Raw genomic sequence first — 16,196 nt, 5'->3', positions numbered from 1 at the left:
TATAGCCACTGGCAATTGCTTGTGGTAGTCTTCTAAGTAGGCGTGGGTGAAAGTTTGCAATAAGTTGTGTAGATTTGGGAATATTGTGTTGCTCTAGTTACAGGCAATTAAAAAAATTATGCTATTACACCACTTTAGATAATCATCCGCCATTGTGGGAAACATTTACAGCAAAAGCACATGAACAACATATCGCAAGAAGCTGTTGTTCACAGTGCTCTTCTTTAAATGCATCCTTGTACCAAAAGTTGAATTGAAGATGCATAAAATATAGTACAAAAAGACGCATTTCATGTAATTATGTGAAAAGAAATAATGCAAATATCGCACACCCCTAATTCTATCTTATTGTTTTTCGTCCATTAAGCCACTTTAGACAGAGGTCCAGTTAATGCAAACCAGTACTGACCCTGTTCACCATATGAACAGCTTATTTATAACCTTGTCCATCTCAACTCTCCATCTTGTTACCCATTGCCTTATTTGGTTGGGAAATTTGAGATTCATACGTCCCGAATCTCACTGACTAAGCTACGTCCCTGATCCCAGATAGTCCAGGGGCCAAGCAAAAGATGCTTCTCAACATTTGAAACAACCAGTTGGAATGAGAGAAGAGGTTCGACATGTACTTCCTTGAAATAAATATTGCCACCCTATTGCGCTAATGTGATATCGAGAAGAAAAATCAAATACATTGAAACAGGTGGATCCATTGGGTGCACTTTCGCTGTGGTGTATATGCCTTTAATCCATGATTTAGAAATGTTGTCAGAACTCCTGCACGTTAATATTTGACATAAACCATATGATTCTAGTATTGCATATATTTTGCACACAGTGCAAAAAAGAACACAACATATGTCAAGTCTTCTCACTGGTTTCGATCTATAATTGACTTGATTTATGCAGAGAATGAGAAACAAGTTCAAAAGTGAGATCCATTTTCACCTGCATTGTGCAATTAACACAATTTCAGACATGAAGAAAAGAGAGAGAGGACTAGACTAGTTAGCAGCTATATCACATTCTCTCACGGGACAAGACCTCAAAATATGATTTCGAGCCTGGCTGCCCAACTAAGTGTAAGTGTGGTAAAACAATATAGGCTAATGGATGCGTGCTATGTCAGCAATGGTATAACTTGGCATGCTTATATGTTTCTGAATTGAATTATGTGATTTACACTATTTTGTGTGCTTTGAAGTCAATGGTGTGTGAGTTAACAGTGATCAATCATACCACGCATACATGAATCGGATACATCTTATAAGGATACGTTTTAATAAGGCTGTTTCCAATCATGCATGTAGTAAGAGATGTTATCAAATCAGCTAAACTGTACTTTAGGGACCAATGACTACAACCTGCGGCCCTTTCCAACTCCAGTATCACTGCCTTAGAATATAGTGCAAAAAATACCCCATGAAGCCGCGAAAGAAGTATGCCAACAATTCATTAATCAGGAAGTTCCCAGCTCTTTGCATCATCCAACGAGGAGACAATGTTATCACTGCTGAGATGCTCATGACCCGCGCAGTTGAAATAACACTTTCAGTGCCATAAAAAAGAAAAAGAAACCCACAAACGCTTGCATCAATTTAAGCAAGCGACACAGCTGTTGGAGGCCGTCCCTGAGCCAGCTTTATCTGCCTCTTATACATTTCAAAGGGCTTCCTGTTTCTATTGTGACCCTGAGCCAGGCCATCTCAAGAGGAACACAAAGCAGTGCAATGCACACCTGGCCATCTTCCTATAATTTTGAGATAAGAGAAGGAAAGGGGTATTTACACATCCTTTCTTTTGTGGGTTTAATTCCTTGGCATCGTGTGTTCTAAGGTCCCCCGTGAGAAATAGGAGTGAGGAGGAACATTTGAAGAACATGGCATTTCTTTTATTAATCAGACTTTGTGTCCCTAATTCACGCCCACTCAGTGACAGTGGGACGGGTCACGCGTTGTTTTTTAATACAGTTAACTCTAGTGGCAGTCAGTAATCGTCTGATAATTAACCCAGTCTCGGCCAAGGAGGTAGTACTTTGACAACAGTTTTCCCGTCATTTCTAGTCATTGTTATATTTTTCAAATGTGTTTTATTTTAAGGGGCTATACAGTACTTAGGTCACTTAAAAGATGCTACAAAGCAATTTAAACGGCTGGGAACGATGTGGAGAAAAATGAAGGGATTAATGCAAAGGGTCACTAGATGTCTTTAGTTTATGTTCGAGGTATTGTCTGAAATGTAATGGTCGCTTTTGAGCCTGCATCGGTTCACAAACTTCAAGTCTGGGTTGAGGTGGAAGGCGATTTCAGATTCGCAAGCCTTGTAACCTTCCTCTCATGGCTTAATTTGCAGACACATAAAAAAGACAAGAAAAGAAAAATCTGATGCCGTATCATCCTCTTTCTTCACTCCTTTTGCATTCTAAAACTTTTATGACATTTAGCTACACTGTCTCTATCGTGAAATGCAACATGTATGTGCCAAACTTCTTTTAAAAACTCAATATTCTCTCAGGTCATGTACATCGTTCCTTAAACAAACGGACCTGATTTCCGTATGCAGGAGAAAGTCCATGGAATGAGGAAGAGGGTATAACCGTTTGTGTCCTCCCTATCTATACATCAAAACACCTACCAGCAAATGTGACTTGTCCCAAAGGGACAAAAGAATGCCTTCCTAGGGAATTGCCATCCAACCCACCTCATAAATATTAATGAGGTAGGTTGCATACAAAATATGATATAGTATTTAGAAGGGACACCCTAAACACACCTCTTTCAAATACCGATTCGCTATTAGGGTGCAAACCCAAATTGTGATTCGGGAAGGTGCTACTGATTTACAACTAGTGTTCGATAAATAAGAAAATGCTTTTTTGTGCTTGGAAACGGCCCGATTCTGCAAATAGGGCTGTTTACATTTGCAAAAAGGCTTCATACATCTAATCGTTCGTACGTATTTTGTTGTTTTTTGATTTAAAAAAGAGCAAACACACAGTATATAGCCAGGCCCTGTACCCAGCAGTGAAGGCAATGCGCAGTGAGTTTTGTCAATAGAGGCTCATTGCAAGGCTTGGCGTAAGGCCAGGCACTGCTCCTAAATTCTAAGAACAAAGAAGTGTGCAGGTCATTTTGCCAAAGAACTGGCCAACATGCCAACACCCTGTGCACAATTGAAGGCCCAATTCAATGGGTTATGTTTATGTGGGGTGGTGCACAGGATCTGTAACAAGGCCAGTTCTTGCACTTAACCCCACCTGCACCTGGCTTAAAATGGGTTATGTTGTTGCAGAGCCCGGATTGGTGTCAGTACAACGCGGATTTTTACATCGCATTCCGTTACAACGGAATTTTTACAACGCAGGATCCATTACATCGGATGGCATTACAACGCATGGCATTACATAGCAGATGGTATTACAACGCATGGCATTACATCGTAAGTATAGGTAAGTATACATTTTTAAAAAAAATGTAATTAAGTTAATTTAATTTAATTAATTTAATTAAAATACATTTTAAAATAGCCATTAATTTAATTTAATAAAATAATATCTATTTAATAAATGTAATTTTAATAAAAAATGGAAATAATTTAATTTAATTAAAATAATAAAATTAACTTAATGTACATATTTTTATAATTGAAATTAAATTAAATTAATTGGAATAATTTATTTTATTTAATTAATTTTATTTAAAAATGTAATTAATGTAATAAAATTTATTTAATTTATTAAATATATTTTAAAAAATGGAAATAATTTAATTTAATTAAAATAATAAAATTAACTTAATGTACATATTTGTATAATTGAAATTAAATTAAATTAATTGGAATAATTTATTTAATTTGATTAATTTTATTTAAAAATGTAATTAATGTAATAAAATTAATTTAATTTATTAAATATATTTTAATTAATTTAAAAATAGTAAATATAATTTAATTAACCCAAAACACAAACCTACCCCTGAACCCAAAAAAACACCCTATACCCCAAAACCCAAACCCTGCCCTAAAACCTAAAAACACCCCTGTACCCCAAAACCCAAACCCTGCCCTAAAACCTAAAAACACCCCTGTACCACAAAACCCAAAACCCTGCCCTAAAACCTAAAAACACCCCTGTACCCCAAAACCCAAACCCTGCCCTAAAACCTAAAAACACCCCTGTACCCCAAAACCCAAACCCTGCCCTAAAACCTAAAAACACCCCTGTACCCCAAAACCCAAACCCTGCCCTAAAACCTAAAAACACCCCTGTACCCCAAAACCCCAAACCCTGCCCTAAAACCTAAAAACACCCCTGTACCCCAAAACCCAAACCCTGCCCTAAAACCTAAAACACCCCTGTACCCCAAAACCCCAAACCCTGCCCTAAAACCTAAAAACACCCCTGTACCCCAAAACCCAAAACCCTGCCCTAAAACCTAAAAACACCCCTGTACCCCAAAACCCAAACCCTGCCCTAAAACCTAAAAACACCCCTGTACCCCAAAACCCAAACCCTGCCCTAAAACCTAAAAACACCCCTGTACCCCAAAACCCCAAACCCTTCCCTAAAACCTAAAAACACCCCTGTACCCCAAAACCCAAAACCCTGCCCTAAAACCTAAAAACACCCCTGTACCCCAAAACCCAAACCCTGCCCTAAAACCTAAAAACACCCCTGTACCCCAAAACACAAACCCTGCCCTAAAACCTAAAAATACCCAAACACCCCAAAACATATACCTCAGTACCCCACAACATATACTCCTATACTCATACTTATTTAAAAAAATTACTTTAATTAATATATTTAATTTATAATATTTAAAAACATAAATAAATATTTTTATTTATTTTTATTTATAATTAATAATAATTAAATCAATTATATAATATTAAAAAAAATAATAATAATATACTTACCAATACTTACAATGTAATGGTATGCGTTGTAATACCATCTGCTATGTAATGCCATGCGTTGTAATGACATCCGATGTAATGGATCCTGCGTTGTAATAGCTGCGTTGTAACAGCATTACGACGTAAAAGTTGCGTTGTAAGTGATACACACCGCAGAGCCCAACACAGGCCTTTGGAAATAGTGTGGGTGTAGGGCATGACTGAAAGCAGTCTATGTTCCTGTTGCTTATTTGCCTATCCGAAGGTCTTCAAGGGATCTCTTGCTGTGGAAATTTCCATAAACAATGAAAATCCACTGACTATTAATTTCCTATGATATTCAGTTTTAGCACACTCACTGAATTCTTTTTGTTAGGCCTTTCTATAACATGAGGTGACTTTAACCACTACAGAAATTGAGGTAACTTAAATTGCTGTTGTGAGAAATCAGGTTACTGATTGAAGAAGGCGGGTGGTGGTGGGGGTGACCTCTATTCAAGCAACAGCCACATTCCCCATCAAGGAGAATCACAAAATTGAATAAATTAACCTGTGCTTAACCCCTTCCGTGCTCATGACGAGCTGAGCTCGTCATGAGTTGTGCCGCTCGCATGCTCATGACGAGCTCAGCTCGTCATGTAACGCGGGTTTTTGAAAAAAGCCGCACAGCGCGAAAAAAGCCACTGCACGCATGTGGTTAACCTTATGGTAGCTTGGCACAAAAGCAGTCAAGCTTACCTTGGAGGCAATGTGTAAAGTATTTGTACAGCACACAAAATGTATTAAAGAGACAACACAACACAAGAAAAATCCCACTGCATTCTGGAAAAATAGGGTAAAATGTAATAGATTATTTGACACTAAAATGACAAAAAGTTAATAGGTAGAACCTGAATTACACATTTTTAAAGTTTTTAATAAAACCTGGCACCTAAAAGATCAAAGCACAAACTGTGGACAGGATCGAAAAATATGTCAGATCGGAATGGAGAGCGAGTGGGATTCAAAGAGTGGATTGGGTCAGGTCGGCCCATAGCTTCAGACTTAGAAGAAATTCTTGAAAAAGTGTTCGGAGAATGTAAGGGGCAAGCTTGCAGGGGGTGTCCGAGAAGGGAACTTTATTATAGAGGAGACGCTGGATAAAGTCGCAGTGAAGATTTGCATGTTCTAACATTTGTGAAAGTCGAAAATCTCAAGCGGGATAAGGGAAAAGTCTTTAAGCATAGTATTAACAAGTACCATCCACAAAAAGCTAAAAAATGACAAAAGTATTTTACCACTGAAAGCACAGTATTACAGGTTTGGATAGGTAAAACACTAACCAAGCCAGCCTGGAATAAATAGAAGCAATCCCTACACATGCATCTTGGTCTAGTTAGAGCTCATCACAGAGGGATGCCTTTGTCCAGACACAGGGGAGCACTCAATGTAAGTCAATATATTACCCTTTCAGGCTTAGGGTGCCACATAAATTATGCAAAAGAGGAAGCAGGGGAAGAGGAAGCAGGGAAGTCAGGATAGGTCCAAAGTTTAGTTGGAGAGCAGCTCCTTTACATGGAACTCCCTACAATACCACGGACACTCTGATTTTGCCCACCTCAAATGCCCTTTTTCCTTGCAGTTTTGAAACATATGATTAGCACAGTGCCATCCATGCTGAGCTGAAAATGACAAAATACTTTTACAACTCCTGGCACTGTATTAGAGCTTTGGACTGGTAAAATAACAACCAAGCCAACTGACAATGAATAAAAGCAACCTCTAACACATGTGTTTTGTTCTAGTTAGAGATCATCCGAGAGGTACCTTTTATTGAGACACAACGGAGCACGCAGTATAAGTCAAGACAGTACCCTTTCAGGCTTAGAACGTCTCATAAAGTGTGCAAAGAGGAAGTATGGAACTCTGGGTAGTTCCTAAATTTAGGAGTATAGCAGCTCCTTTATATGGAACATCCTACAACACCACTGACAAAGCATAAGAAAGGACAACTTCTCATGTGAGCTACAGAAGGGAACTGATACAATCCATAAATAATCATTTTAATGAAAACAGACTTATTTTTTTCTCCTCCATGATGATGTGTATGGTTCTTATTACTAAGAAACACTTGACGGATCTTAGTTTGGAAGCTAGGAGGGAAAACGGGTATACTTTTGGGTAGAGGTCTAAAATGGACTGTTAAACTATGGACCTCGAGGGGCAATGTCATGTGAGATTTCAAAGAAAACTGCTAGCTATGTGAAAAATTGCCAATTGGAAAAACTATAAGTCAATTTATCTGAAGGACATATCTTAAAAATCAGGCATAGCTCAAGCTCTAGCTCCCCACATGCCAATTGCCCACAAAAACGATCTACCTCTTTCCCAGGTATATTTTCAACCACACTTCTTGATAATTCTGATAATCATTGATCTGTAATGATGGAATAAAACATGACATTTTTGAGTGAACTATCATTTTCCAATCGCTGCAAACTTACATTTTGTATATTATTTATTAACTTGCGGGTGGAACAGAAGTCCTGACTATTTGATCCCCTTCTCTTGTTTTGCTAAGAAAATTGTTGAGGGAATAATGCAGCCATGCTCTTCTCAGGTGTGTGATATAGCACACCTAATTTGATCTCCTAAGTAACACAAGGTTAAGCACTGCATTGACGAACACCATACTATTTATTATTATCGAAAAAGCAACAGTCAGAATCACCAGTTGTATATCAGAATATCTCTTGACTAAATATTGTCCGACAAAATATGGAGGCCTAAATACGGTTTACACAGATATCACTGCACCAGGTGTAGATTTTCTGCTATTTACTACAAAGGAACGATATTTGTGTTAATGATACTGAGGAAATAATAATTTTGGAAGGCCGAATTTATACAAAAATATTCGAGTACCATACCTAGTCAACATTTCATACAAACCGCCTTGAAGCAATAAGGCGAGAAGGCCATAGGGCCGATTATAAAACATTACACAACAGATAATTATTACATTTCCAAATGCCTATCAGATTACAGGTTAACTTTAGGGCAGTACAGAGGACATTTATGTGTATTATGAAAGCAAAACCAACAAATACAGCAATAGAAATAGCAATGAAATTAAACGAACAAAATCCAAATTTGAAAAACAGTTAAATGAAACATTGTTCAAAACAACTGTAAGGTGCAGAAAAAAGTAAACGGACTGAACTTAGTTTGTTAGTAAACCATTAGTAAAAGCATGAAAATAAATGTAAAATACAAAATATGGAGCCAGCAGCACATGCAAGAGCAAGTAACAGCACTGTGAAGCAAAGATATACAATTCGAAATCCATGCAATGCAGTGAGGTAAACACCCACACATAAGCGCAAATTCAAAAAGACCCCAGCTAACCATTATTAGTGTGAATAGAAAATAACTAACCTGTGCAGGGTGAGTGAGATGTGCCTAGATGGAGAAAGGTAGGAAAGAGTCAGTGCACAAACCAAAACAAAAAAGATATATTTTATCAAATGAAATTAATACACAGCCGTTATTCCATTGCACCCCATTCTAGCTTTGTTCCCTGCCTCCCCTTAAAGATGGGAAGAAGGCCACTAGACAAGCCAGCAGATTGTAAGAGGTAGAAATAAATTCATCATGCATTATAGAGGGTAAACAGATGCACTGCAATCAGGTAAACTCCATTCCCATAACCAAAGTAATACAGTGGGTGTTTATCGGCTCACTCCAAAATGCAACCAAAATTCGAAGCCAATTGACACTGCCATTATCCCAGCCTTCTCATATTCTCATTGCATATCCAAGCCATGAAGTTAACCAATGGGATCATGGACTTCTGTAGAATATTTTTTAGGAAATAAGTGGGTACAAGATATTGAAACACACCAGCTCAATCGTTCACTTTTGCAAGGTGAATCCAAAGAGTACCATAAATGTTTCATGGAAATAAATTTAGAAAATGTATCTACTTTTTACCTAGTGCTAAGTGGCATCAGGTGACACAGGAGGGTTTGCACGGCGTTTCTCTGCGCTAATAATGGTTCACAATTAGTGTTGTGTTGAATAGGATAACATTAACTTTGTGTCTTTTATCGATATTGAGGTGGAGGCTAGGATTGAGAACAAAAACACGGACACAATGGGTCAAAAATTAAAATGTGTCAAGACAACTGGATGCAACATAATCAGAGGGAACCCTCACTGGTTAGGCGGCTCTAGTTACTTGCAAGCTGCTCAAGTGGGAAGGGGGAGCATGGTAATCACATGATTATCCAGGACCAGATGGGGTCCAAATACCATTCAATTCTGAGAACTTAGCAATGTGTTGCGAGATCTCCTAGGCTGAACAGCAGCCATTTTATGCCACAGACGACACCATACCATTACCACTGCAATCGCATCAGAACAATACCCTTTTTCCCTGATTTTCCAGAAACAGTGAACAACACACCCATCATCAAAGCCACAGAGTTCATCAAGAAGGGAATAATCCTTCTTTGTGAGAGGCATCAACTAGAATGGAAAAATCCTGCTAGTGATGTCTGGTGGTCTGGTGACGTTGGGAGTAGGCCGAGCTAACCTGTCTACACTAGTCTTTTAGAGAGTCAATGATTTATTTTGTTTGGTCTTCCCTATACAGTAACAAACAATATATTTTGAAATAAAAACAGAACTATAGGGCACTTGCCCATCTATTTGTTTCCCGACCACAATTAATTAAAATCACCATTCTTTGTTGTGCAATCCCCCTACTGACAGGAACTCCCACAAATATCAGCTCAGTGCGAGCATGCAAATGACCATTCTTGCTGACAGTGAAACAAGAACCTATTCAGGGTACTTACCGGTGGTGCATATAATGATAAGTTAACGCACATGAAAATACACAGACTGTTTTCTTCCTAATTGTCATACATTATTATGTTTACAAAAATAATATATATTTTAAAACCTGTTCCTAGAATTTCCACCTTTCCAAGGTTCACCTTAACTGTTGGGATTGAAAGTTAATGGATAGGAAGGCCTATGTTGTGTGCCAAACATTTGTTCAAATCAGATAAAGGTACTCTGCTTTTGGTACTTACAATGTGTTTGGTTCTAGTGAGATCTCGTTGCACTGATTTTGCTTCTCAAAATATTAAGGCTTTTCTGCAGGAATTACCAGTTTACCACTTTATTACAAAACCTCGCACATCAGAGTGTGAGTTGAATGTTTATTATGGGTTTGTCTCAGTAGGAGACACCCTGACTCATGTCAAAAAGAGGATATGTCCTTACAAATCAGATGGAAAATCTACTTGGTGCTTCAGGATATTGTAGATATTATTAGATAACTACTTTGTGAAAACTGTAATATAGAGATAAATTGTAATGCACCCACAGTGACTTAATCAATGTATATCTCCTGTTTTGCTAGAAACAGCAGCAAAAATATAAGGGGTTTTTAAAAAGAAATTGTGGCATCACTATCTATTATGTATACTTGAACACTCCTTCATTGCACAATTCCTCTTTTGTACAATGGGACATAACTGTGATAAATATTAAGAATGCCCCATTCAGACCAAAGTGGTTTCAGAGCAGTGAATAGATGATACCAAGACCATGCCATTTTTCCCGAGCATATTGAAGCATACATATTCTATGGAACGGGAACTAAGATTTAAACTTAGGGACTTTTTGGGCTAACATCTTAAAAAGCATTTGCAGCATGCCCCCCGGTGTTTCCGAAATGGGAAGTGTCTGTCTCCTGATCTTACCTCTACAAGAGAACACACACAGTGCTAAACCTGGGCTTTTACATTGAATAGAGAAGAACCACAAGAGTGCATCTTGTGCACTGTCCAGGACACGTTAATGGGTTGTTGCTCTTGTGCACATCTAAATGGAATGTACCTAGCTAAGCTTTTAGAGCCTCTGATGTTGTCTCAGCTGTGTAGTCAAAATGTAGATTAAGAAGAGTGGGAGGGAGAGCACTCAAAGTGGAAGCTGAACATGTTGTAATACTGTACCATATTCACTTAGCTAAACACATAATTTTCTAAAATTCCAAAAAAAACCTGAAAATAGGGTTCCTTCACTGTAGCCTGGCCATCTGACATCGAAATCTGGAACGTTTTAGTTATATTTACCTGTGACAGAGGGATGAACATCCCCTAGATTCGCTATTAAAGACCATGTTTGAAGACCTGGGGGAGGAGCAGTTTTTCATATTCCGGAAATTGTGACGAAGCAAAATGTGGCTTGGGTTAAATCCTTGTTTAAAGTAAATAAATATAAACTTAGAGTGACAAAGGAGTTTTCCAAAACCACTGTCAGACAGTACATAGTCCTGAACAACACCCAGGGTATGGCCTCAGATCTGCGGTGCATTGACTCCTTCCGGGATAGAATTTTAATAACACGCTTCCGCCTAGGTTTTGTAAGATGGCATTTGATTTTTCCCTTGGGTCAGCATCATGTGGCCAGTATTGTGGTATGCCCATTTGATGAAGTTTCATCCCAAAATGTGTTATATTTTGTTTTATTTCCAGCAAATTTTACCAAGGTCTCAGCAAAATGCTTTTACTTCCTATTGTTAGGACGCATAGTATTCATTGTTCCAGGGTAGCTTTGGAATTCCTCTAAGCTCTGGAGACCCCTGTGTGTAAAAGGTGCCATCAAAAGAAGGAATTATTTGCTATTTTTATCTATCTTTATCCAGTTTTCACCAGTTTTTATCTTTTTTAGAGTCGTTTTTAAACATTGATAGTCATGCCATGATATTACTTACTTATCCTGCAACAAATTAGCATTTACACTTTACCTGTCCATTTGGGCAAGTGTTTATTGGACGAGGTGATTCCCCCCTTTTTTCTCTCCTGTATATTTATTTAATGATAATAGCTTCAAGAATTTCACATTTCTGCTAGGAAGATTTATCTTGAAAATATTTTTAAATTATTGATATGTGATGAATTCCTGTCAAGCAATGTGATGTACTCTGGCTGTACTCTGATGGCGCTGGCTGTGGTCAAAAAGAGGGTTTAATAAAATCTAATCGTATATTTACCTCTCTCCATTGTGTTAAGAAACTTTATTAAACGCATGCTCTATTAGGAATGCTAACACAATTTAAACCACAAACAATTGCTATCAATTGCTATTGTCCAGTCTCAAGTTCCTGTGACAACAGGAATCTTTTTTACCTGCAATGTTTACTATCAATATTTACATAGAGACAACTTCTCAGATCAGGCCATCGCTTGTGGAAGTTGGCAAATTGAATAAATATGCTGGGCCTCATTTATGAAAAGTGACGCATCGCTGCGTGAAAACAGCGATGCGTCACTTTTCATTGCGCCCTCCTTGCGACACCAATGATGCATCATATTTACAGTATGAAGTATCATTGCGCAAGGAGTTACAGATACATCAGTATTTCTGACGTATCTGTAAGCGCAAAAGTGACGCACTGCTGGAGTGTGTCACAAAAGTGACGCAACTCCAGCAATGTGTCCTTTCACATGGGGCAAGCCCCATGTGTAAGGGCCTGCATCAGTCTTAGGTCTGCTGTGAGGCAGGCGCAAGATTTTGACGCAATGGTGTCCTAGAAGTGACGAAGTGAAATCTCATAGATTTCACTACATCACTTCTATGACCCTTTCTTGCGTCAATACGCAACCCTTGCATACATTATACCTGGCGCAGGTATAATGTTGCGCAGGGGTTTACAAAGTGACCCATCTAACTAGATGCGCCACTTTGTAAATATGGTGCAACAGGGCGCATTTTTTATGCCACTGGTGCGTCACAAAAAGTGACGCACCGGCATCGTAAAAGTGACGCGCAGCCTCATAAATGAGGCCCACTATGTTTAAAGCTAGTGTGAATACTCCAATCAATGCTGCACATCCTGTCACATGATCTGTCAGTAATAAGGTGTTAGCTGATGGATGAACAACGGAGGGCCAACTGGGCATACATTGTTTTACTAAAAATAACTTACCACAGATTTTTTAATCCATTCTACATCAAATAAGAGTGGCTTGTTGATTGCGACCTTTAAAGATCGAGTTGAAATAGAACGTTTTCAAGCAAAGGTCCGAGTGGTGGATGGATTGTGTATAATGTGCTGCCACAAATGATTGACACTGTTTTGGCCTCTAATGCCCTTCCATTGATTGTCTTCGAGAAGTACCCTTGCATTCTGAACATGCTTAAACTTCAAACGTTTCTAAGTAATCCCCCATTCCTACTGTGATTCCTAGGTTTTTACAAGAAAACCATCACTGTACTTCTCCATAGATTGCGCTAGCATTTTACCACATCTGCTTCCTAGATTGTAGAAATTGTCACTCAAATGAAAACCTCCTATAGATGCATAATGCTATAGGAGAAAAAATATGCAATCATTCAGCTCAGGAGTATCTTAATTTTACACCAGCGCATAGTATTGGAATTTGAATGCTTGGGGCAGGAAACATTCCTTGTCCCCTCTCATGCAACTATTAGTGGAAGACGCATATAGGTCCGTTTCCTTCAGCTTCATACTTGCTCTGAATGATCTACCATACGTCTAGCAATATCTTTCCTCCTGACAAGAAGTTTCAGTCCTTACTTATTTTACAATGGCAAAAGTAGAGCAGACATTTGTTGAGTGATGGCTCACGTTCCAGCTACAGCTTGGCCGTGTTGCTGATCAACTTCACAGCTAAGTTACCTTCTATTGCAGCCTTGTTAGACTCACACTGAAATAACTCCATTATTTTACATCTATGAACTGACTGTGCCCAGGAAAATGGTACTAATGAGCAGGGCTTAAGTGCTTTTAAGAAGAAGATTTGCTCATTTCTAAGCAACTACTGATGATATTGATGATCACCTTCGCGATGAAGATAGTTTGAAAAGTAACCAACTCCAGCATGACTAACATCACTGTTTGCTGGTACAAGCTGGTTTTAGACTGAGGGTTGGTACTTTTGCAAAGGGTTTAAGGTTTGCCATTTTTCTTGAAAAATATGCCCACTTGGAAAAGGTGCACCTGAAAATGGGCTCCAGTGACCAGAAACACAGCATTCAATGGGATTAATCATAGCCTTCTTTTTTTAAATTTTTTATTTTTATTGAGATGGATCAGAATATAAATAAAAAACACATACATATTTACAGATATCAGCTGGTAAAAAGACATGTTGAAAATTTAGACATCAGGATTAAAACAAATTTGCAGATATAAATAGTTCTTTTACAACTTCCAGTGCTAGTCACAATCCAGACGACTTATAGATAAATTAGCATCATAGGAAGACAATACCTTACAAAGCATAAAAGATAGTGCAGGGACTCTTTAAATCAATCATCTTATTTTCCTCCAGTTACTAAGCGGAGCCCATATCTTTTTACCATACTCTTTCCTCTTTTTACCCTTAAAACTATATAAACATTCTTCAATATTATGGGTCCCGAGCAGCCTCGTAAGCCACATCTGGAATGTGGGAGCTATCGGATCTGTCCAGGCCGCCGCAATTAAAATTCTAAAAACAGCGACACACAGAAAAATAAAGGCTTCGGCTTCCTGTTCAACTTTAAGGTTTTCATCCCTGCCAATCAAAACAGTAGTTGGGGATAGAGGAATTTGACACTCTAGCAGCCCCGATAGAAACTTCTCCATTTCTTTTAAAACGGGTTTGAGATTCTGGCAAGAGTAAAACATATGTATTAGATCTGCCGGACCTTGGTTGCACCTTGGACAACTATCTGTATCCCTTTTACCCCATTGAAACAACTTAGCGGGGGTATAATAGAGATTAAAAACCATCTTATAATGTTGTGCTTTCAGATTGGTCGCTCTTAATACTTTCCTGTTTAATGCCAGAGCATAGTCCACATCAATGTCTGGATCTCCTATTCTTACAGCCCAGGCATTTTCTACTTGCCCAATATCCTCTTCCAAGCCCTGTAAAAGATGGTTATAGCCTATTTTAATCTTTTTACCCCCATTCATTATATATTGCACCAGCGGATTTAACTCCTGAATAAAAACCCTAGGTCTTAGTGCCTTCACTGTTTGTTCTAGCTGTTTGTATAACAGCCAGTGATTCGAGGGGATACCGAACTTTTGTTGCAAAGCCTCAAACCCTAAAAGATCATCCTTACACATAACATCCCCTAGACATCTAATGCCCATGCTCTTCCATAAGCCACTATTCCTGTTTTGTCCTAGATGTAGGAATGGGCTTGAGTTCCAGAGATCTATTGTACCGTTAATCTTAGGAATCTTAAGAAATTTCAACACCGCCTTCCATGCACCCCACGCAGACAACATCACTTTACTTTTGCTCCTCTTAAAATACAAGACATTGATTTCACGTGTTAGAATCCCCCTAGCCTTTTCACCCATTACTAGTTCATAGATTGTGGGGATTCTGTGGGTACCAAGCAGTACTTCGGGAACATCATAATACAATAGATGGTTCATATGTAACAATAAGCAGACCCAATGGTATATCTTAAGTTAGGTGCAGATAATCCACCTCCCTCTAATGGTGTTGAAAGTCGAGCTAACGATCTTCTAACTTTGCCATATTGCCATAAAAATTGTGAAAACACTGCTTCCATCTTTTTCAACAAGCCTTCATCAATTAATAGCGGTATGGCACGGAATAGATACAATAACTTTGGGAACATTGACATTTTCTGAACATTTACCCTCCCGATCAAAGACAAATGTAGTACATCGATCCTTCTCAACTATTTGTCAATTGTAGCGAGTAAGGGCCCATAATTTTCCTGAATGATTTTACCTGCATTTGCATTGATTTTTACTCCTAAATAGACCGCGGAGTCCACATACCTTTGATCCCTTTTCTGAATGTTCTTAGAACAGAATATTATAGTTTTTTCTGTATTGAGTTTATACCCCGAATAGTTCCCAAACTCCTGAGCCAGACTGCTTAATTCCTGCATTGCCGCTTGCGGATTAGTGGTAACAATTGCCAGGTCATCCGCATACGCCAATAGCTTGGTGGTATGTCCATGAGATACAACAGGAGATATTCTATCCGATGCAAGAATCTTCCTAATTAGCGGGTCTATGTACAATGAAAAAAGTATGGGTGAGCAGGGACATCCCTGGCGGGTACCTCTTCTAATCACTACCTCATCTGATTGGAAACCCATTGTAGTAATTCTGGCAACTGGGTCCATGTACATCGCTTTAATGGCTTTCCTGCATTTTTCTCCGAAACCCCTTTTGACCAATACCTCCCACATAAAGTCCCAGACCACACGGTCTAAAGCCTTCTCGGCATCCAATTAATCAT

The 16,196-nt window shown here is 38.5% G+C and overlaps 1 protein-coding gene across 2 annotated transcripts in view; it reads right to left on the bottom strand.

Annotated features, from left to right (window-relative positions):
* PRDM5 (PR/SET domain 5) overlaps positions 1 to 16,196 on the bottom strand; it is a 666,844-nt gene that overhangs the window by 341,697 nt on the left and 308,951 nt on the right. The window contains exon 12 of one of the 2 annotated variants that reach the window (XM_086962220.1): positions 8,314 to 8,337. The exons of the other annotated variant lie outside the window; for it this stretch is intronic. Within the exon in view, the coding sequence (XP_086818346.1) occupies positions 8,314 to 8,337 (24 nt within the window). The remainder of the gene's footprint in view (positions 1 to 8,313; positions 8,338 to 16,196) is intronic. 2 annotated transcript variants of the gene reach the window in all.

This window comes from Lissotriton vulgaris, chromosome 3_1 (genome assembly GCF_964263255.1).
Source record: "Lissotriton vulgaris chromosome 3_1, aLisVul1.2, whole genome shotgun sequence".
Taxonomy (NCBI): domain Eukaryota; kingdom Metazoa; phylum Chordata; class Amphibia; order Caudata; family Salamandridae; genus Lissotriton; species Lissotriton vulgaris.
This window is presented reverse-complemented; position numbering and strand designations above follow the sequence as displayed.